Source organism: Chaetodon trifascialis, chromosome 17, assembly GCF_039877785.1.
Source record: "Chaetodon trifascialis isolate fChaTrf1 chromosome 17, fChaTrf1.hap1, whole genome shotgun sequence".
Classification (NCBI taxonomy): domain Eukaryota; kingdom Metazoa; phylum Chordata; class Actinopteri; order Chaetodontiformes; family Chaetodontidae; genus Chaetodon; species Chaetodon trifascialis.
This window is the reverse complement of record NC_092072.1, coordinates 18,148,314-18,172,393: the sequence shown is the minus strand read 5'-3', so window position 1 is coordinate 18,172,393 and position 24,080 is coordinate 18,148,314. Positions and strand designations below refer to the sequence as shown.

The 24,080-nt window shown below is 43.5% G+C and overlaps 1 protein-coding gene across 2 annotated transcripts; it reads right to left on the bottom strand.

Annotated features, from left to right (window-relative positions):
• Positions 1-12,608: 12,608 nt before the first annotated feature.
• Positions 12,609-23,295, bottom strand: ldlrap1a (low density lipoprotein receptor adaptor protein 1a). 2 transcript variants are annotated; one of them, XM_070984670.1, is made up of 10 exons: positions 23,127-23,295; positions 18,405-18,547; positions 17,716-17,828; positions 17,457-17,571; positions 16,640-16,712; positions 16,330-16,425; positions 16,014-16,141; positions 15,648-15,682; positions 15,313-15,344; positions 12,609-13,504 (listed from the first exon to the last, which is right to left on the bottom strand). In XM_070984670.1, exons 1-10 carry the CDS (start codon positions 23,209-23,211, stop codon positions 13,458-13,460), a joined length of 867 nt encoding a protein of 288 aa, XP_070840771.1. In that variant the 5' UTR covers positions 23,212-23,295; the 3' UTR covers positions 12,609-13,457. The 2 variants fall into 2 exon arrangements, with proteins under 2 accessions (XP_070840771.1, XP_070840769.1); XM_070984668.1 differs by lacking the exon at positions 15,313-15,344.
• Between the last annotated feature and the right edge of the window lie 785 nt (positions 23,296-24,080).

Here is a 24,080-nt window from a genome sequence, read left to right as displayed (position 1 = left end):
TGCCGTAGAGCTCCATTGTTGTCTAAACCACTGCAAAGAACTCAGTAAACCTCATGGCTGCACATGCTTACAACCCCTGTCATTACAATGAAAACAGGCACTGTAGTTTAATTTGAGTCAATACCAAACATCCTGCTTCCATTAAAACTCACTGCTGCACCAAAAGTGTATTAATCCACAGCTGAAAATAGTCCCCAACAAATGCATTATTTACTCCTGCTTAAATAACATTTGCTAAAAACTACAGTGCCCAGCTGTTTTAGGAACTCACTGAGCTTTTAAGACAAATAAAATATTTGTGAGCCATTTAAAAGATTTACATCTGCGGTGGGAACAAATGGGCTTAGTGCTGAGTGCCACAGACAGGTTAGGGAAGTGGGAAATCATTCAGACTTAATCATTGCTGGGTTTGGTCTTTTCGTGGGATTTGTTGACTAAAAAAAAACACCGAAAATAACAGCAGCCCCATCATTAAATGCAGAAACAAATAGGTAAATCAATCAATGAGGAAAATGGTTATTATTCGTAGCCCCAGTTCTTGAACATCCCATCATTAAAGGAGCAATCAAAGCATACAGTAGATATTCATTCCCATTTATGTAGTTAACACTTCATCAAGGGTTTTATATGAAGGAGCAAAGGACTTCATCAGAATCATCCAGCTAAAGATTAAGCTTCATTATCTTCTTTGGGGCATCCTGTTCAATTATGATGTGCCGTCCACATAATTGCAAATATATTAGACCCTGACCCCTGAATACTGACGCTCACTAGTTGAGTTCACTGAAAAGTCAGATGGGAAAATGCTGTGGAGCTGATCTCAGCCGACTCGCAGCCATATTAGAGATAATGGTTGAATGTGTGAATGCCTCGCTGGTTGAGTTGACTGCTAATCAGCACTAAATATACATATACACACACTGGCTGCATTTAAATACTGCCTTGCGTATTTAAATACTGCCCTGTGCCGAGAGAGACAGCCATTAGTTTCTCATCTCAATCATCCTCTCCACCAGCACACCGAACCCTCACCCTGCCATCCATTTTTCACCCTCTGCCCCCTTTATCAGCCTCCCTCTTTCCTCCTCTATCTCCAGCCACCCTCATCCACCTTCATTCTCCCATTTATGACTTTCCCCTTTCTATCCCTTTGTCGCAGTGCTCCCTTTCTCATATATCACTCCACCCTTCCTCGTTTCCTCCCTTCACCAGTCTTGTCCTCACTCTTCTCCTTCCTCCCCCCAGCTTCCCTCTCCCCTGTTTCTCATTATATCCACTCTCAGACTCCCGTTAGCCACCTTCTCCCTCTCCGCATCAGCTCTTCTCTCTCATTCGGCCCCGGCCCGCTGCCCATCCCTCGCTCCTCTGCTCATTTATCACCTTTTCGTCTCAGAACGGCCTGGATGGACACTGTACCTGGTAAACAAGATGGGAAAAGAGGACTAGAGGGAGGAGGAGGATGAAAAAAATCAATGAAAAAGCTAAACTGTTAGGGAAAGTAGAGATGGGATAGGAGGGGAAAAGAATCATTTTTACAGTATTAATATGCAATAAGCTAAAGGTTGAGTTTGGGCTTTTAAAAAGGCATAGGAACAGGATTTGTCAGATATAAGAAAGACAAGTAATTGGACGTTTGCTATGGTTTTGTGGTGCTTTCTGTGGATTTCTCCACATGTAGCAGTGGTGTGTATCAGTGCTGTAGTCCCTGATACACACCACTGCATATTGAGCATTTAAAGAGTTTGGAGGGTGCAGTCTGTTTTAGCCTTTCCAAAGCCAAGCACAAAAGAGAACAAGTGCAAGGAATTGATTACAGAGCATGTTTATCTGCTCTACAATAAGCTGTAGAGCATGCCCAACAAACTAGATTACTACTGATTGTCAGGAGTGTCCTCTCCAAGGCCAAGAAACACATCACTAACGAGGAGATAGGCCTATTGTTTTGTGAAAAATCCCTATTCATGACTAGCACATCTACTGTGCAGTATTTCCCCACTATTATCGGCAGAGTTTAGGCTAGGATTTGCTTCTCCGTCCTTGCTTTTTACTGGGGAATTGGGGAAGTTTATATCCTAGCCTGAAAGCCTTTCCTCGTGTAAAAACTAAACGTGAAACCATACTGTCTGAAAGCTCAAACAAATGCCTAAGACAAGCAGAAAAGCTGTGTTATGTTAGATGATACAACAGTTTTATCTGACTTTTGTCCTTATCATACTTAATAATACCAGGACCTCCTCACTGCAATCTGCTTGCAAGAACAACCATGTCTTCAACATGTAGCCTTTCATCAACTGGTGAGGATGCAGACTTACTGAAGACATGTCCAGTTCATATTCAAGCCCCTTTTTAGGCTCTAGTTTAAAAAGGTCACCTAGTTTTAGTGAGATTACGTAGCTAGCCACAGCCAAGAAAAAGAAAAAGGCCAATTGGAAAACAAAGTGGTTAAAAGTGCAGGAAAAGGGGGCAAAAGTTACAAACCACTTGTAAATCTTGCCTTTCTTAACCTCCTGTGATCTAACTCTCTCTCACCTTTTTGTAGTGATGTACAGGTGTGGCCAGGTGTGCTCCAGGACACTGCAACATGGCCACCCGGTGAGAGGTCAAACTTTCAACAACACAGGGCAGTGAAGTGCTGCTTTTCAGCCTGGCGTTAAGTTAAATGTAGGATGAAGATAAAATTAACCAACTGATTTACACACAAATCTCTCAAACCGTAAGAATGTCTGTAAAGCCAATGCATCTAGAGAGAAAAGAGATTCAAAGAATGAATGACTGCGGAATCAATGCGTGACTCAAGTTGGTTGTAGAGAGAGCCCATCTGACATTGAGACTGAAAGAGCAGACTTGTGATTTTTGAAGCATATGATACTTGAAGCGTTGGCAGAAGTGGGGCATCATGGCTGGCCTGTAGAACACAGCAGAATTAAAGAACAAGCACGTCCAACAAAGTAGACTCTGGGGATTTGAATGTCAAGCTCCTCCCAGAGGGAGTATGGCCGCTAGTGTCAGAGTGAGCCAGAGTGGTTGTTGTTGCTTCGTCTGCACAGATGGACCGAGTGAATTCAGGGAAAGATTTGGTATTTTTAAACCGCACCTCCCTTCCTGTTTCCTCATCGCTGTCATGTGCTTGGTCTGTTTCTGTCCAGAAAACAGGACAAGGACCATAGTCTCATTGTGCAGGTGTTTGCATGAAAACTCTCCTCATTGAAGACATAAACATACCCTCTCTGTTCCTTTCTTGAACTTGATTGTTTACAGCATTACTTTAAAGTAGCTTGCTTCTATTTCCGTAAGGGGTCAGCAAGCTCCATCTGAACAGCTCGTCAGGTGGTAGAATAGTTTTGATGTAAGGTCGGAAAATGAGCACTGTTATCCTAAAATTAAAGAATATCGCCTCTCCCGTCTCTGTGATGGCCGGCTTTTCACTCCACCTCAAATGTAGACGTTTGGAACAACTGAAACCCTTTTGATTTCCGAAATTTCATACACATTGAGTAGACCCCTGCCCTTACTCTAGCGTTTACTCTTTAAAGGATCAGTCTGCAAATTTATGAATGTGCTTGTTTCCCTCAAATCCAGTCATATGCGAATAAGGCTAGCGGTTTCCCTTTGCTTCCAGTCTCTGTGCTGAGCTAGGCTAGCCTACACATCTCTGATTTAATTTGAATAGGTCTGGTGCTGTGCCAGCACCTCCACAGTCCACCAATTAGTGCTTTATCATCTGTGAATATAGCGAGATAGCGACCTAGCTACACCCATGAAAAACGGCGACAAGGTTGTAAGTTCAGATGAGATTGATTCAGCTGTACAAGTTGTTGTAAGTACATCAGGACAACTTTGTTCTCTCTTTTGTGGTTGATCAAAGGAAACAAACACTGTTGATGTACAGAATGACAAAGTAGACCTTTTCTAAATTTCTTATTAAACTGGGTCCATGGGGGTTAGCATTATCTGAATCGCTGAGCATTAATCTGATATAGTGGGTGATAAAAGCATGAATGTGCTTAGTAACTGTAATATTATAGAACCTGAAGTGGTAATTTTCCTGTAGTGGTCTAATCCAAGCACACATACACACACTTAAACACTCGCTCATGCACAAAGTCCATTCGCCGGCTGGCTGCGGTCCAAACTGACACATTGGGAGAAGCAGCAGAAGGCGAGTCTGGCCCAGACAGCTCTGTCTCTGTCTATCTGAGGCTGCAGGAGGCGACTCAACAGCTGCTCAAGGTGAACATCCAATGAGGCATGTGCGAATATGGAGCCTGAGACCAGGAGAGAGACCTAAAGACAGACAAGAGAGAGACAGAGAGAGGGGAAGATGAGTCAGAGAATCAGAGGGTATGATAGTGGGAGTGACAGACATAGAGGCAGAGAGTGGATCATTACACCCAGTGGGATTTGCAGTGTCAAAGCTCCAAGTTCAGTCCAGTATGATGAGACGTTTGAATGTTAACGGGTGTGACTGGGTTGCGGACAAATCTGGACACGAAGTGAGTTCGAATTTGAGCTTTAGGCTTAATTGAAGCAGGAATATAGACAGAAATGTATTTGGAAACTGAGAACTAAACTACAAAAATGGCATACATCACAATAATATCGTCATCACTTTACTTTGTACCCACACAGGTTCTGGAAGCAAATCATATTCTCTGCACGCAATTTAACTATTATTGATAGGTTTTAGTGAATTGATGCCCCTTTTTCAATTAAGTGCTTGTCTTGACAGTCCCTCCAAAGTAAGATTACTTCATTTGTATAGCCCCTCAGTACTCAGTAAAACTATAAGACTTAAGAACTATGAACATAATAAATAATCCAGCATTGCAACTTTTCCCACTGCAACACCCTGAGCTTCTCAGTAACCCCGGTCTTAAACCAAATTTGTGCTTATCTATTCATCATGTGCCAATGGAAGACTACAAAACTGGTTGAAGTCATCACATTCACACTGATTTGCCTGTACTGTAGATGACTGAGTGAGTGACTACTGAGAATGATCACCCTATGGTCCTACACATAGTAAAGAATAGGGCCGTTTACTTATGGCATATATTTGTACTTTGTGTCGAAGCAAATAACCAAGAAGCATGGATTTACAGCAGAATAATGGAGTCAGTGTTTTATGTACAATCATGATGTCTGTGTTTGAACCATTTTGATGTTCATGGGATAAAACCTGTTCATGAGGGCTAGCATGACTCTGTTACCGTTCACACCCATGGTATATATACTATTTCTATGAAAATATAAATGTCTAATTATGTATTAACACGGGAAAGAAATAAAATATTTTCAATGCACCATTTATGTGTCTTGATGTTTCCTGTACGTTCTGTCAGTCAGAGACACGCCATTTGTTCATGTCATGATGGGAAAAGCTCTGAAACGGCATGTAGACGATTCTGAGACACTGAAACATGGAAACACTGAAAATTTCTAATTTGAATATTAAAATTATTGATGCTATTGCTAGAATTGGTTAGTTGAAGGATCCTCATTTTGAACCCTTTCAAATCCCGCAGTTCTCTCCCTCGGTTGAGTAACAGACCAAGGTTGAACTCGTGCTTTCACTCATTCTCTATCTCTGTTTTTTTTTTTTCTTTGGTCAGTTTTCCTTTTCTCTGCATTGGTTGTGCCCCAGGATCAAAAAATATAACATCAAAAATAAAATTTTCCACTGAAAAATCTCCCTCTGCTTCTTTTTAAGTGAGTAAACTACAATTCATTGCAAAAATCTGAAGGGAAAATGTAAAGAAACAGCTCTTCTGCGCTGCATGTTGTACATAATTTCTTCTGATTTCGCAGGGAATCTGACCTGGGGACAGGCATTAAGAATAACTACACTTCTCACTGATGGTCTTTTTTGCTTATATAGGTGATACAGTGGCATCAGTGATCTTCAGTAAATGTTATTTTCCCACCTGTCAGGGTGTTGTCGATGTTCAGATTTTTCTTGTCCATGTGAACTTAAAAGATGAGGTTTAGAGTTCATTCCTCACCTCTGAAACAGCAGCTGAGAAAACAATCTCGCAGCAAGATCCATTTATTAGCGGCTTAGGAGCTTTTGATCATATCCCATGATCCGCATCGACGAGCCAGTTTCAAGCCAACGTGGGTGAGTATGCTGGGATGTGGATGGAACGTTTGCTGTGCGGTTTATGATGGATTCATAAAGCAGCGAAATATCAACCGCAATAATTAAGGTATCAAAACTATACTGCAGGGCCCCTGTGCCAGACAGAACAACATTTATCATTTAGTTTTGCTTATTTCCAAATCTAATTTGTACTAAGTGAAATCGATAAGGTCAGTAAAGGTCCGGGCAGGCTTTGAGATCTAGCCTAACTCCTTGGGCTCTGCATGGGAAATTTGTTACTGGGTGTTTGTGGAGTTAAGTAGAAATGATGAATGAATTAGAATTGACAGAAATTGATAAAATGAGAGTACATCAAAACGAATATATGCTCATTTGCATTCATTCCAGCCGAACATCAAAATTCAAACATCTCACTTTGGTCAGATCAATCCCTTCCCATCGCACCAGCTCGGAGATGGAAAAGCTAGTAAGTGGACCTTGAGTTAAAATTATTTCATCACAAACAAATATCGCCGAATCAACTGCCTGGCGTCCATCAAATAGGAGGCAGAGGACACTTCATGAAAGACCAGTACATCGGATACAACAGATCACTTGAGTGAGAGTGGATGCTATCTCTTTGAATGCTAATGAAGGGTGTGTGGCCAAAAGCGGCCCCCAGCATATGGGGTGTGACAAGGTTAGATTGCTACGGATGTGGCCCAGGCCGCCATACTCAAGGCTGCTTTATGAGGCCGGATCAGCAGCCGCCGTGCATCAATATAACAACCCGTAACACACACGCTCAGTCACTCCCATCCGTCCTGGGCATCCTGTGGAACGGAAAATATAAATTAGACTGGGGCTCCAGAGGGTGTTAAACCGCAGGTGTTCACACATACACACACAAGCTAGCGTTGTCTTGTCAAATAAAATGGTGATATTTGCTTTATAATGAACGGTGTAAACAGTAGCGACAAACGATGACTCACAGACTGTCAGAGGAGGCTGATGGAGCCTAATGATGCAAACGCTTCTGTTCTTGGTTCTAGACTGGAATGACAGGGGAAGCTGGTGTCTGTCTGAATGTGACGTGGACGTCAAAAATTAAGACTGGGACGCACAGACACACGTGCAGCACATGCAGAGACACACCATCACGCTCTGTTCTCTATCCAAGTCTTTATAGTCCCCTTGATCTCTGCTTCCCTCTCCCTCTGCGCTCTCTGCTGCTATCTGAATATCTAGACGGAGGAACAATGCAAAATTAATGTCACCATTTCACCATCCAACTGCTCCAATACATTAAAGCTGGCAGGTCACATTATGCGCAGAATTTATTAGATATGTGAATTAGAAGTACATCGATCACAGCTGCTGTAGATTCATCTTCCGTGTAGCTGAAGCTATGGAGTCGTTTGCTTAAATGTTTGTGCGACGCTGAGCCAGTTTTACTGCAGCGCTTGTCTCAGCTAAACAATAACACTGAGCACGCTCCAGCTGAAGTCGTACATGTGCATGACATAACCACTGTGCTGGGTACCCTCCTTGACCGCTGCTGTCTGTTTACCCATGAGAGGTTGCTGTTGAGTGAAAGCCAGAAACCACCATTCATGTTGCTGTCTGTCTGCACACTCTATGTACATTGTGAACAGGGTTTTCTTTATGTGTGTGTGTGTGTGTTGCTAGCTGTGACACCATATTTGCCCTTTGTGTGTTTGCTTTAGTGTATGTTAGCTAACAGAAAAGGGCTAATCTGAGGTGGAGCGTCCCTTATGGGAATATTTAGTTGACATTTTGGATCAGAAGATTGACATCCAGCTCCTGTTTGTACAATGTGAAGCTGGAGCCTGGAGACAGTTAGCCTAGCTTAGCTGTGAACTGGAAATTGTTAGCAAGAAATAGCTAGCCTGCAAACACCTACCAATACCTCTGAAGTTCATTAACATGTTGTAAGTCATTCACCAACAAAATTAGATGTAAGAAAACAACAGTTTGTGAGTTTAGAGGAGTTATTTTTCAGGAGTTATACTTCACCACACACTTAGGTCAGGATGTATGTATGTAAGACTGGAGACAAATATACCCACCAACGCCTCTAAAGCTGACTATAACACACTCTATTTGACAAGTTGCAGTTTTAAGCAGAGTTATGTGACTGTTTATTGACCATGAGCACTGACTTCCCGCAGTCTTGATGTTACACTGAGGCTGTGATGCAACAAGCAGAGTCCAAAGGAAGTCACCATTCCCAGCCAAGAAAACCCCCAGATTGTAGGCTACGGCTCAAACAAACAAGATGTAATGTGTTATTTAGAACCGAGGTGAAGATGAGTCCAAGCAAGCTGAAAATGGTTCAGCTGGAGTGAAGAATCTGCACTCATCCTGCGGCTCTTTGTGTCGGCTTCATGAGAACAGACTTGAGGGAAAAGAGGGGAGACCGCAGGGAAATGACAGAAAAACTGGAGTTGCTGGTGAGTTCGGAGTTCAGTCTGAGGCTGAGCTGAACACAAAGGCACAGGCACACTCCAAGGGTACGTACACTGCATTACACAGCTACGATTATTACAGCTAAGATGCGTGGAGTCAGTTTACTGGCTTTGGACAGAGCCAGGCTAGCTGTTTCTAGCCTTTGTGCTAAGCTAAGTTGAACGTTGAACAGACGGATATAAGGGTGTTTTCAGAGGCAGCAAACAAGTTTATTTCCCAAACTACAACCTCATACACACCCCGTCAACATGCAGAGAAATGCAAAGATTGACAGGCCTGCCGGTGCCTATAGTTACTAGGCTGTGATTGGACAGTCATTGATTGAAGGAGGGCGTTTGGCGAATGCTCAATTGGCAAACTCAATCACATGCAGGTTTCATATTCATACTTTGTTTTTCTTCTTAGACACTGCCAGATGAGAAAGAATACTCGTGGGATGTTTTCTGGCATTTCATCACTGTATATTAAATAGGAAACACATTCAAGATCATTGCAAAAACTGTTTTTATTCACTTGTAATCAGCTGCTGATTTGCTCATGTCTAACAGGGATGGTGTCCCAATGGGAGGAACCTGTTCCCACATCACCAACCAACACACACGCACCCATGGGCATCTCCCAAAGGACACCTTCACCTTAACACTGGCATATTTATTTGTAAAATTCTGTTTTTAATCCAGTTGTCTTCCTTCTCTCTCTACTACAGTTGTCCTCTTATAACTGCAGATTAAAGTAATTAGTAAATACACATTTTATGCAGCAGGCTGAGTTTAAGGCAGGGTTTTTTACAGTGAGGCCATTTTAAGTTACATCTAAATTCCTTGAAGGACACACAATGAACATTATAGTCTAATATAGCCAGTTAAAGTTAGTTAATGTCTGAAAAAGCTCATCTGAGCGAAAAAACATTTTTAAAATATCTGCACCCCTGAACTAACCAGCGAAAACTGAGCAATCTATGAACAAGGAACAGGTTTTATGTTCTCTGTGAAAAGCATTATCTGAGCAATGTGCAAGATTCACTACTGTCACTGTTCATAATACACTTCATGTTGGTTCAAAGTCGTGCTTTTGCTGTTTGTTTTCATGTGCTCTTGCGTGGAAGTTGCCAGCCAAAACATATTTTTTCCGAAGCCAAGACTTCCCACACTGTCTTGGGGGAAAAAGTTTCACAGGAGGACCAACACATGTAATGAAAATCAAAGCTGATAAGCTTTTGAGTGCCAGGGCGGCCCTCATTCCACTTAGGCTATAATATTAATTTGGCTGAAGCAACGTTCACATTCTGCAGCAGAGACGACGAGTGTGTTGGCAGCTTATAGGAGAGGCTTTAGCTCCTTTGGAGGCCTACTTTTCTCCCCACCGCCTCGACTGTGTCAGTGTATTCCCTCATGCCTCTCTGTGCCTCTCAACTCTCAAGCTTGAAGGAAGTGCAAAGCTCCGGATCCAAGAGGAAGCACTGAAGGGTGGGACTGAGAGGAAAAGGTGTAATTACAAAGCTGTCTGCTACTTCAGCACCACGGACTGCTCCATGGATTTATCGATACGCAGCAGAGTGAGGCTACTGATATTTCAGAGCCATTGTCGGGGCCATAGATTGTAACTTGCACAAACCTCACTCAGATAGAGGATCAATGAGTCAGGCAGACTAGACTAATATATTCAGCCAAACAACCCCTGCATTCTCTGCTACGCTGGGATGGGGAGGGGAGATGGCAGGTAAACGAGGGGGATGTATTTTGGTTATTTTGCTGGCAAGGAGGATGACACCTCCCCCTCACCCCCTGCTCAAATTGCCTACTGCTTTAAATGTTTCTTTAACAGGCCAGATGAAAACATTTCCAGAGGAGCCTGAATCTTGTGCCTCCTTTTCACAGGTTTTTACCTTTCTGAAAATTTAATACACTTCATAGTGTCAATAATATATACCGACACAAAGAGTAAAACCATATCAGATTATACCTTATATTCTGCTGCTTTTTTCATCCTGAATCACTTGACCTTGATGCCCAAAACTCACTTTGAGTCTTGGGTCCTCTCCATTTAAGTGTGCATGTGCCTACAGTATCTGTTCCCTGTGTGACGGGGAGGAGAGGTTTGCCTGGCTGTATCTCAGTGTGCATGCTTTCATCAAACTTACAGACAGTGAGACAGAGAGTTGGAGCTCCCTTTGAGGAAAGACTGTTAAATAATGCAGGTGGTTAAGTAAGCTTGTCGGAACGAATTGTAAAAAAGCCCCTGCTTCACTGAGCCAGAGCCTGTTAGAGAAAGAAAGAGGGAGTGGGGGCCTGCGTGACTTTCAGCCCTCCAGAGTCCCTTTCACACACGGGTCGAATACAGAACGTGGCAAGGAAGATATGTGTATGTGTGTGCATGTGAGGGGGGTGGATGGGGGCAGCTATGATGAGAAAGCCAGACAGGTCCTCTGTGCTCCTCCAATGCCATCATGTCCTCTTGCTGGTGGTTTATAGATCAGTCTGACACAGAGCATCCTCCTGTGTAGCTAAACCGCTATATAGCTATATAAAGCTAATGCAGTTGTAATTATTGACCCATACTGTCACTTTGAATTTAGGACCACGGAGGAGGACGGGTTTTCTAGACAGAGTGACACATGTTATAACATCATCTGGCAGTGGAGAGCACAAATGACTGTCTAGGTCCAGAGCTGAAGATGTGACCAGCATCGGATACTGATACTGACTCAAACAGCAGTCGTCCAACTCCAGCCTGGTGTGGGTGGTACCAGGCTGCCCCCTGCAGCCGGTCAACACGAACTGCACCTTCATCACTTCAGGGCGACACTGGCTACAGCAAGAGTCCAGAAATTCACATCACATACTATTTTAGCACCTTTTCATCGGCTTCCTCTCTTTCACAATGAATATTAAATCTTTACTAGAACCGTGATTCCAAAAAAGGCTGTGTAAAACATAAATAAAACAGATTATTTGCTATTCTCAATTGAAAATAGTACAAAGACAAAATGTTTTATGTTTCCCCTCATCGGCTTCATTGGTTTTTGTAAATATCTGCTTATTCTGAATCTGATGCAGCAACATGTTTCAAACAAGTTTGGACAGGAGCAACTAAAGACTGGGAAAGTTGATGAATGCTCCAAAACACCTGTCTGGATCATTCCACAGGTAAACAGGTTCACTGGTAACAGGTGATTGGGTATGAAAGGGGCATCCTCGAAAGGCTCAGTCGTTCACAAGCGAGGATGGAGCGAGGTTCATGACTTTGTGAACACATGAGTGTATGAAGGATATTACTACATGGACTCAGGGACACTTTGTACACTGTTTATTGTTTCCTTGCTTGCGTTGAGATATTCTTTTTCTATGTTCTTGCATTTAAAATTGGTTCTTTGGGACCTTTTAATTGGTTTTCTTGATCATGCTGTCTTATGTGTGCATATGTGGGTGCTGTACAAATACACTGCTCAAAAACTTTAAGGGATCACTTATCCATATGTGCGGCTGCAGGAAGGTTTGCTGTGTCTCTGAGCACAGTATCAAGAGCACGGAGGAGAAACCAGGAAACCATCCATCGACTGATCCGGAGCATGCCCAGATGCTGTCGGGAGTGCAGACACGGGGGGACCATACACACACCAATTTTTTATTTTGAATCCTGCCCTCAATGGGTTGATGATCTTGATGATTTTGTTCTCGACAAATTATACAATGTACATCAGTAAAGATTTTCAGCTTGAATAATTCCTTCATGATGTGTGATTTAAGTGTTTCCTTCATTTTTTTTTAAGTGTAGTTTACCATGAGCTTCATTTTTTGCTAGTTGTCATGGAATTGTACATGTTCACATCTTCATTTTTTGGAGCATTTTAAGGACTTACCTTCTCTGTTAGTTTAAAATCCGAGACTCAAAAGTTCATTCTTGATTTTGGAAATGATCAAAAGCAGCTACTCAATTGGATTTGTGGTAAAACACTCAAGAAGGAAGTCTGAACCTCTAATTCATACGTGAGCATTGTTGAGGAGTTCCATTCATATACAAAAAGAGTCCCTTTCTTATTCATGAATATATTTAATTCTGCATAATGCTGGTAGATTGCAATGTACATGGAATGGCCACAATGGAATCTGCTATCCTTGAACACATCTGGACTTCTGTCAAGAGAGCAATGTTAACACTGCAGTGAAAGTAACAACAGTGAGGCGCTGCTGCAAAGAGTTCATATAAATACAACTAGATTGATTTTCAGATTTTTAGACACAAAACAATCGTAAGCTTATATCCGAGGTGATGGAGGGACAAATCCTACATCGAGCAAATCGCCTGAACTTGGTTCAACTTTAAGGTGTAGTGTGGCTGATTGTCCTGCTGGTATTAAGGCCTGTTGATGCAGTCTGTACATCGGTCTGACGTAAATCCCACTCCTGTCTTCATCCATAAAAAAATAATTATACAACTATAAATTATAACTAAACACATATACAAAACACTGATTATGGTGCCAAAACTACTGAAACAGAAAAACGTAAGCAAACAAACCAACAAATGGTGACAGAAGATGAGCATGAGTTTGTGAGGGTGATATTATTGCTTTGGTGCGTTTCCACTAACAAGGGAAGAGCGGTCCATGTGAAGAGTGCGACAACAAGGTGAGGAGAGGCCAAATGTTACGTCACAGCTCTACACTTCTTCCCTTAAGGACGTGCTGTAGCCTCATCTTAAATACGCGGCGGAGCCTCGTTAATTCACAGGACGACATAAAGATGGCCCTCCTCTTCCGTGTTGTCGCTCTCTCTGCTGTGTTGTGCTGGTCAGAAGCTGAAGATATCGTCCCCGAACGGGCTGGGACTGCTGGGAGTGTTTCCATTGGTGCTGTCCCAGTCGGGTTCAATGAGCCAGTCCTGGGGCGTCACCCCAATGTCCAGGACCTGGGGGTTAGTACGCGACACTGCCAGGCTGAGGAGACAGAGGAGACAGAGATGAATAGAAAACACTCAAGAGCTGTGCTCCACCTTAAAAAAATGCTAAACCTTATATGTTAGGATAAGGCTGCTGTTATTCCACTTTTCTATTTGTCAGTATTCTCACTAAATCCCACTGACAGACCAAAACCAACATGGGTTAGTCCACCTCTCAATATTTAACTGCGAATTCCCTGTTTGTCTGGAGTCGATCGGCTCCTGCTGAAGACGGCAGTCTTTAAAGATGGTTCACAAATACACTGCAAACCTTATGCAGACGGAAGGGAACCGTTTTATTGACCATTTTATGCCGCGGACTGAATTTTGATGTGCTCGTGAATATTTAGGACTCAAAGGTGTAGTGAAAGTGAAATGTGTAGTGACACGCTTCTATAGGAAAAAAGGGATTACAAAAAATAAATATAAAGGCTAAAAATTAAGGATAAAAAATGAACAGATGTCTCAAATGGAAACTTCCAAGGTGCAGGGCAGTGTGAGGGATTCACTGAATACAATGTAACAGACAGATGTACAAAAGGTCATCGCCCTGATGGCCTGCTGACAGAAGCTCTGGACTTGTTGCTATACATTTCCCGGAGCACAGGAGCTGGAACAGTTCACCGCTGTGGTGGTGTGCACTGTAATTCTACTAGTTTGTGTTCTGCACCTTCTGGTGTAAAACCCTGCAGAGTGGTCGTGAGCAGGGCGCTTTCCAGACCAGTGATGGGTGTGTATTTCCTCAACTGCTTCCTCCCAAAATCCACAAGCAGCTCCTTGGTTTTGCTGACATTCATTAAGAAGCCCCTCTTCTCCTACCTTTACAGCACCAGGACGACGTATGTGAGATTAACTTAGCTGCTATACCCATGTTGATGGTAATGATGGCCAATATCAGTCAGTGCACTGGGGCTAAATGGGATCAATCCATTGGAGCTTTTAGTCTTTTTCTGAGATTTGTTGACAATAAGAGAAATATAGAATATCACCAGCCTTATCCTTCAAGCCAGCACAATGAATAAAGTTTTTTTTAACATGATCAAGACTTCAAATTAGCCTAAATGGTGTCAGATGAAAATGTATGTGGACTCCATGCCTGATGTCACTTATCCAGACTACTGTAGCTGCTGCTCATTAGCTCAGCACGTTAAAGTCTGGGGTCACGCACTGATTTTAATGCAGCTTCCACCGCAGCTCAGCCTCTCGGATGTGTTTGTATAACTAAAGCCTCAATTTCCTCTAATTAAGGCCCCTCAGTCTGGCTGCAAACTGCCTTTTGTCTCTGGGATAATCATTTCTCAAAAGCCCGGGTGGAGGTCAACAGGATTACTTCAAGACATTCAGTCCAGTCGAGCCGTGGGATAAAAGGTTTGATCTGCGGGGTGAAGTGACACACTGCTCCACTTTTACACCAGCGGCCACAGACACAACAAAGGCCTCAGTGTGGGATGGACTCGCGTTGGTCCCTCTGATTAAGTCCATTCATTGACAGACAAACGCAGACAATGAGGAAAGGGATATCAGGAAAAAGCAATTTTTGGTGAACACGATGGCATTTTTCACTTTGACTGAAACTCAATACTTTATATCAGCTTTCTCCTCTGAACCCCGTCGACAATCTTTCCATCTGGGAGGACATAAAGGACACAGGAAGCTCTTCCACACTACTGACTAACATTATTGACCTGTGAACAGTGGTGCTGGGTTTGGTGGTGATTGAATGGAACAGATTATGGTTAGGTTAGTAATTAGGACTACTACACTAAAGTAAGGCTTGTAACAGTTGACAGCGGTACTCAACTTTACCTGGATATGAACCATAGCTATCCAGAGCACAGCTGGAGACACAAACACACAATAGATTGAGGGCAGATGAAAGTTTAGCTGTCAAATTTTCTCTCAGTGATTGTATAGTTGCTGTTGATACTGTCACTTTCTGTGCAATCACAGGCTGGAGGATTTGCATTCTGCAGTACATAGAAATCATCAGTAAGAGGCGCTGTAGAGCCGAGCAGCGTGACAATGAACTAAAGTGTACTGAAGGATTTGGCAAAGCAGAGTTTTTATTTTTACAAGCAGCAGAGAGAATCACCTAAGATGAATTTGACTTAGTGATACATCTATTGAGGCAAAGCTCTCACCTGGAGAAGGCTTCATCCAGATCATCTTCTATTGCCTGGAAGAAGAAGAAGAAGAAGAAGAAGAAGAAGAAGAAGAAGAAGAAGAATCTTGGCTTAATATTCATCCAGTCAACACTGGTGTTTGCAAACAAGTGTCATATAACTACGTTACAGACATTAGAAAGTTTTGAAACCTTATGATTTGAGAAATTCATGAGATTTTTCAAGGATTTTCCAGGATCTGCAGACATAAATCAATGAGAACCACAGCAGACCTGAGTCACACTTCATCTCAAACAGAAAATGGATATCAAGCTTAAAGAAAATGTAGAGCAGTTGCAACTGCCACGCAGCCAGAGTCACAGCCAGAGAAGAGCAGAATCTTACCCAGGCAGGGTTATTATTGGTCTCAGAGGGCCTGTGGTTATCCAGCTGATCCTCCTCTGTGTTCCCATTGGTCTCCACTACCGCGTTCACATTGTCCTCAAAGTCCAATAGGTTGTCTGTGGCAACATCTACTTGAGAGGAGAAGGACGGGCAAACCGTTGGTGCTGCAGAAAACAGGTAATCTGTATCCGCAGAATGTAGAATGTAATGTGCCCAAGCTCGGCACCAGAGGAAACACCTTAACCTAAACAGTAACAGGTTCCGTGTGTGTGTGTGTGTGTGTGTGTGTGTGTGTGTGTGTGTGTGTGTGCTTTACCTGTCCCTTTCAGGCTCCCCAAGCTGTTAGATCTCTCTGAATGGGAACTACTGCTGGCCTCTCCGGCTGAACCAGACTTCGCTCTTCTTCCTTTCTCTAGAAAGGAGATGAGATGTGCAGAGACATAACACGAGCAGGTCAGAACCTGTTTGCTGCAACCTTCCAGCAGATAGCTGCATCCTTGGGAGCATGAAGGCTGATTCAGTACGAACACAAGCGGTTTAAGCCACTGATAAAACAATTCCTCTGCAGACTGTGCTTGTGTGTGTGTCACTGCCAGAACGTGGAGGATGAAGAGTGCGGTGCCCACCTTCTTTGGCTACTTGCCAGAGTTCGAATGCTACTGTGAAGGCCTGGGCTACTGTCAAAGCCACTGCCTGAGCCTGGAGAACAGGAGAAAAACACACTTTGTTACAGTGCATGAAGAATTAGAAGCATGACCAGAAGCTGCTATATCTAACATGCATCACAATGAACGTATGGTCTTTTCAACTGAGGAGCTGCGTCAGTAGAGGACAGAAGGTGGTCATTATCACTGTCTCCAAAGCTGCAATAAGAGAGACACCAGTATTAAGGAAGCAGGCTATTATCATGTTGTCCTGGCAGAGAAGGGGATGAGTGTGGAAGCAGGTAAGATGAGAGGAAAAGTGCCCTACTGCTTTTCAACACACCGGAGCACAGGAAGATGACAGACGGTGTGAGGAGTGAGACTTCTAGGGTTTCCTCTTAAGAGCGGAGGTGAGGAGAAAGGAGAGCTACGGCATCAGAAAGACAGAAGAAGAGCAGGATAAATCGTGTCTATTCCCAAAAGTGCCTCTGGCCACTCACTTTAGATCATAAGGCGACTGGGTGAAGCACCTGGCACATGTCGGGTGTCACAGGTGCAAGCAAACATAGCATTGCTTTTTAAACAGACGACGAGGTCACAAACTCTGCAGTAAGTGAAACTGAAGATTAAATAATCCAGCCAAGCATGAAGAGAGGGGAAAGGAAAAAGGTACACTTAAGGCTCGGATGTTGTAATTCATAACAAGCTGATCCCAAGTTAAAAAGCACTGCGCTGGATTTTAATTTATCTTCATCTTGAATTAAACATAAAAGGCTGATACTGGAGTCAAACAACTCACCACTTTCCTCTTGGAGCAGAGGTAGGCGTGGCACTCCAGGGTCCCATTGAGGGTGTTTTGAGCAATATAAGCGAACACTTTATCATGCAGTTTGTCCACAGTGCAGTAGGATATTCTGCAGGCCAGAGGTGACAGGTTAGAGACATAGCACACTGAGAGAGTCCACGTGTCACACGGCGATGCTCTTATAAGGTATGATAACTTGACTTAAGCAGCTCTGCAAGTGCACCAACAGAAACCTGCGCTGCTCTGCACAAACCTGTATATGGAGACATTTTCCAGGAGTTTGTTGGTCAAGCTGTCATACAGGACGATTCCCTGAGGGGAAACCTTCAGAGCAACCTTCTGTGGCTTCTTCCCACTGGCTTTAGCCTGTTACACACACGTGAAATGACATGTTTAGTGTGTTATTATGTAAATTTTCGATTTGCACAGAAAAAAAAGAAGTTTTATACATGACTGAAGTGGAAAACTTGCTGTATCTCTAAAAGCAAAATGCAGCGAAGTGTGATAGAAACAGACATGACACAAAAATCATGACATAGATTTCTGCTGGAGCATCAGATCTTAGTTGAGTGATGACACTCTTTTAGCTCTTAAGTCTTTTATTTATTTCATCTTGTTGCGTCCTCTTCTTCTGCAGTGGTTTAAAAGCACCTGACTGGAGAATTAGCACCACCAGCTGTTTCTCAATGCGTGCAGCTCCTAATAATTACATAACAGTAGCGGATGGAATTGTGCATGATTTAGCTTTTTTGCCACTTTTCTGGAAATTTGGCCAAAATAAGCTGTAAATTTGGATGTAAGGTAGGGAATTCTGCTAACCTGAGGCTTATTAACATCTGAAAAGCCACTGGATGATGTTCACATGTTAAGGAAGCAGTATTCCTGTTGACTGCATGACGCTGACATCCCTAATGACACTGTTAGCGTTTTTCCAGCTCTCACCGTGGCAACAATCCTCTTCACTGCAGCAGCCGACAGGTCCTCTCCCTTGGGCTGGTCCACCAGTGTCATTCCGAGGTGGCGAAGGTTAAAGGTCATGCCCTCTAAGATGGTCTCCCGGGTGTCCGTCCAGTTCTCCGGAAGCTCTGCAGAGAAAAACATATTTTCGGGGGAAAAGTGGGTCAATAAATTGATCAACAGGAAACGTTCTTGTTGTGCCCATTCATCAAGTTAAAGAACATCAAATATGTGTTGGTTACAGCTTCACAGATGACTTGCCTGCCCCCACCCCGCCATTTCATGCTCCAAAATAAATAAGATTAATCGTGAGAACATTCAAAGAGCTTGAGAAAAACACAAATCAGAGGAAATGTAAACAGCCGATGCTGAAGTTAGTAAAGTGGAGCCACTTTATCTGCTCTCTCCCTGAAGTGGAATGGCAAAGCAGGGTATCTAGGTCAGAGGTACTGTCAATGTAAAGTAAATATTTCAAGTCCAAAAGCAACTTATAGGGCTTGACAATAAAAAGGCGAAGAGTTAGGAGCAAGTATACATGGACTCTGACATATTATGATAAGAGGGGAGCATGCTTTCCCCTTTCTGAGAGGAACGTCGCTGATCTCTCCCAAACTCGGCCATGCATGTCTCTCTAAAAAGTGCGTCGCTGTCTCAACTTCTGTGTCTACTTAGTTAGCAGGCTGATCTGTTGACTGAAAGAGAACAAGGAGTGTAAAAACTGTAACTGCTGAAGGAACAGCTGCTATCTCCATGTGGTTTCTTATCAGTTTTTGTGTGGTGCCGGCTGGCCCTGACCCTCTGGCTGTGTTTATACAGATTTCCTCTGAGAAAGAAAGGAGGGGAGAGGGGTTAGGGAACGCAAGAGCAGAAAAACAGCACCATTACCTAGAAATCCATCCCAGCTTTTACCTCCTCTGGGATGTAGGGAATACCACAAACTCATGCAGACACATGTTCACACAACGTGCACACACGCACTGCAAGTGAGGGAGGTCTGCAGCTGAAAGATGACTGCTTCACGGTCGTTCAGAGAAATCCTCTGACAACATTCTGGACTAACTGAGGTCAGGACAGACCCATAATGGAGGACATCGCTGGCGGGTCAATGTCATATTTTCAATAACGAGCCAGCATCAGTTTTAAATGTGGTCCGTCTTGAGAAAGTAGCACCAGCGCAGGTACCAGGCACCGCTCAGCCGAAGAATGTGAACGGCTTTGTGATCCAAGGTCAGCAGCAGCAACCTGAAAGGAAACAGCTGTGTGCACATGTGAACTGAGACCAAGTAAAACCAGGTGACCCTGCTGTAAGTACAAGTCGACCTCGCCATCTGTTAGTGTTAAGAGACTCCTTACTGGGTGTGAAAAAAACACAGAGTTTTCTGATTGCAGGGTAAGTGGATGTGCCTTTGATGGCGGAGTGAGAGAAAGAAGGGGAAACTGAAGAGCGAGATAAGACAACAGCACAGGCCTCAGGTCCTTAGTCATCCATCAAATCCAACACTAATGGATGAGTATCCATTTCAAGCGTCAAAGGGGGGAAAAAAAAGTCTTTGTTGAACACTGTGGCAACAAACGTGCTGATCCAAAAGGGTCCAACTGACAGGCAATTCACGTCCCGGCTGATTTGTGTGTCTACACCAAACACTGAATCACTGTGGAAACCACCAACTGTGGCCCTACAACTTCTGCCATCATTTAACTTTACTTTCAGCTCCACTAATCGGCATCCTCACGGCTCCAAAACCCGCTTTCAAGGAATCCAAATTCATCTTGGCTGATGTCAGGGTTTCTACTGACGCAGAAACATATCAAGACGAGAGTGATAGCATGTTAGTCTGGAAGTCTGTGCGGATGCAAAGTTCGACATCTCAGAGGCGTTTAGCCTCAAGTTCATTTATCAGGCTGGAGAGTTAATGGGCCAAATAAACAGAGCAGAATTCAACAAGAATAACTGCTCCAATGTGAAAAGACCCAGCTTACAAAGCCGCTTGACTTAGGAGGAACTGGTGGGTCCTTATCAGAGATGTGAGGGTTTGTGTGCTTTTTCTCCTTATTTAAGAAAAACAAATGCAACCACACTTGAGGAGTTTTTCCTCGCAATAACAATGTGTTGAACATTTTTATATTGTCAATGTCGATACAAGATCATCTGCCCTGTCACTTCTACTCAATCCTGAGCTCTAAACTTTTTCAGTTTCTCTCATATGATGGCAGCCGCAGTGTGTTGTATAACCTCATTTTGAGCGGACCAGATCAACGTGCAAGAACCTCTAGGTCGACCTATGCATGAATCTCAACACCACTCAGAACCATCAGCTGATCCATCCTCATTATAATAATGAGATGCAGACACATCCTGCACAGAACTGCAGTCCACTGAGTTTGAATCCAGCCCATCATTTCAGATCCCACCTGCTGCATCTGCGATTGGAGAGAAGTTCATTGATCCAATATGGTTCTTACTGCCAGAAGGGTCTTTGATTCTGGGCAGACGTGATCGAGTGGTTCTCAGAGCCATCAAAAACACCATCTTGCCAGCAGAGTATCAGACTGATACCGGTGTGTGTGACTACAACGCGCCAGGAGTTGATTGAACACACTTCTCATCTCTAATGTCATCACATAACAGCAAGGAGGATGGGAAAGTCTGACAGCAAAGGCAGAGTGGAAACAGAGGGGGAAAATGCCTCATCTTCACAAGCACCGAGGCAGAAGAGCTAACTGGAGAGTCACACGTTGGTGAAATTAACTGCTTCATAATGGGGTACAAATGTTCCAATCATGGTGGTGATTTGCCAAACTAGGCACTGCTGTGTGCTGGCAGAATCATGTGCTTCCATTTGAGGAGGTCCCAGGAAAAAGGCTCTTTGCTGCAGACAAGCACCCTCCGACGGGTCCTTGACACTGGCAGCGTGCCGGTGTGGGTCGTCCAGGGCGACCGAGCCAGGGCAATAAGAGAAGTGGACAAGGAGCGGGGAGGCCATCGCCATTTAAAAACAGGGCAGTCCCCATTCAGCTGAATGGGTTTCTCCTCAATGCAAACTCAATGACATTATGCAGATACATGAAGATGAGCGGTTAAAGGGCCCGTTAATCGCAGTATCTAAGTGAAACACTCAGGTGCTGCTGCCCAGTGAACTGCATTCACCTGATATCCCAAGTGCTCTGAAAAGATGGAATGTGTGCTGACCCGGCTTGGTGTCGTAGGCCAGAGTCAGACCTGGAAGTCTGGCATGGGCGATGTGGGTCAGCGCTGGTGAGGAATGTGTGCTCTGCAGCCTAGAGAAGACCTGGTAATCTATACTACAATACAGTACTTCTACAACAAGTGGGTCACTAGCTGCCTGGACAGGAAGCTTTTAATTCCACCAGTAATCAGAGTCAGAGCCCAAGCCGAGTCATAATGCCTCATGCAAACACCCAAAACTGATGGTGCAAAAGCGCTCCATGCAGACTGTGCCTGTCGGGACCAGGGAACAGTTTGAAAGAAAAAGGCTGGACCATGTAACCGCAGGCTCTGATCGCCGTGCACATGTGACCACATTAACATTTGACCCTTAAGCATTAATACAGAAATATGCTGCCAAGAAATGTGTCAGCGTGTAAGAGTGCACTGCTATTTCTTCAGGTGAGCTGCTCAGGTTACATACAGTTTGGGGGATATTCCTGTAATCCACCCTGCATTTTCTAAAGATCATATACGCTTTCTGGCGGAATTTAAAATAGACCAGCTTGAACTGGGGCCAGCGGGGGCCGTGCACTGACTTACTCGCAGCATTCCTGGCTTGTCCTCATGGTTACAGGCTGAGAGCTTTCAGGCTGCCTAAGTCATTCCCCCAGAAGTTTACAGCCAGGATCAAGTGAGATTTAGCTTACAAAGTGGCCCTCAAGTCTTACAATGGGCACCAAAGTGCCTTAAAGGAGTTTCGTGTAAATGCTGCAGTGTGGGCAAGCTCCTAAACTGCTGAAGGGCCCTTGAGCAAGACGCATAATCACTGTGGATTCTAGCAGTGACTCTGGAAGAGAGGATGGAAAGAGGAGGGTGTCCTGGAAGACTGGGATCATCCACTAAGCGAGTAAAATATAAAGACAGAAAAAGTCTTGTACCAACCTATTAAAAGTATTATTATAAGAGTCTTCACATTTTTTCTTAACACAATGATATGTTGTCGAATATTTTAAATAAAAGAAATTAGTTAAGTGCCACTTTTTCTTGGTGCTGGTGGTGTCTGCTGTATTCTGGCCACTTTCAAAATAACATTTATTTCCGGAAAACTCAGTGCCAACCGCATTGCAAACGAACAGATGTCTCAATCTCCACCGGATCACTCTGGCGACATATTTTCCCCCAAAACAGAGCCGAACACGAGCAGACAGAAACGTTTCTTTAAACAGCACTTTGTCAAGCGGAATTCCGTCCCTTTGTCAAACAGAATGAGACGTACCTTGAAGTTGAAAAGGATGCCAAACTTCACCTTTGAAACTTTGCTGCGACAGAACGACAAGGTAACATAAAACTGTGCTGGTGTTTATCGCTTTTGGAGCAAAACGCTGAACTTTGGTGAAGTTATCTTAAACATGTCATGTTGACTAATCCTCATAATTATAGTGAAATGTGCGAAGTGGTGAGCAAAAGTCAAATTCGGCACGGTGGAACTGGGAAACGCAGCTAACGGTTAAAAACCTCATTTCTACGGTGTTTCTTACTTCTGTGTCTGCCGGCAGTCCAGGACTGTTTCGCCATACTTGGGCTCCGGATAATAGCTCTCCCAGCCGACTTGAGGGCATCCATGTCGCTGTTTTAAAAAGCAGAGAGTCGATGAAGTTTGCTGGAGTCTTGAAGTGCAATGTTGTTGACCAGACTGCTGATGGGGAGGATGGACTTGTGGTGCGTTCCCGTGCTGTCAGAAATACCGCAATTTACGAGGTGTGCGCGCGCGTGAACGAGCCCAGCGCAGAAGTAATGTTGCATTTGTGTAAAATGGGACCTTTGAACATTAAAGTTCAGGTGGTTGGTTCTTTTTTTTTTTTTTTTTTTCAAAGTTGTTCTCTTTTTAATGATTATTGCGCACAGGTCATTAAAGTCAATGACCCTTTCTTGTCTAGAATACTGCTACTGTAACCACTTTATTGAAAATTATTTCAAAATGCTTTTATTTCATTACACATGCAACATAATTGTTGAGATGTGACATTTAGGTAGTGGCAGAAAAGCTGTAACCAACTTGAAAAAAAATAATTTGTTTTGATATATGTGTCTGCTTTGTCTCTTTAATTTCAGATGCTATCCAGGTCTTGTGTTATATCCCTGGAACTGGGCAGCTGAAAGGGTGAAAGTATTAATCTAACAGTCACTTCAGCCCATTACAACACAGATGTACGGATAAGGACCGCATGAAAAATTAACTCTGTGGCCACAGGATTTCTATAAAAAAGGCTCATTTGGTCGTTGGGTGTACCATGAAGCAACCTAATGCAACTTGTCCATGACTTTCTTACTCAGACTTAGACATTTACAAGGAGCACCTGAAGGCAGCATCAAACCACAAGGTAACCACATTTCTTCTGCCTGGGGCCCCAGGGAGAGCAACAAGGTTTTAAGAATAGGACGTCAACAATACTTGGCTTGCATGTCTGGGAGGTCAAGCTAAACTTGAAAAC

Coding starts and splice junctions, on each gene's coding strand:
- ldlrap1a (XM_070984668.1), bottom strand. CDS start 23,211: ATGGATGCCCTCAAGTCGGCTGGGAGAGCTATTATCCGGAGCCCAAGT. Junction 16,426..16,639: donor CTGGCAAGTAGCCAAAGAAG/GTGGGCACCGCA, acceptor TCTCCTTTCTAG/AGAAAGGAAGAAGAGCGAAG. Junction 15,683..16,013: donor CCAATAATAACCCTGCCTGG/GTAAGATTCTGC, acceptor TTCTTCTTCCAG/GCAATAGAAGATGATCTGGA.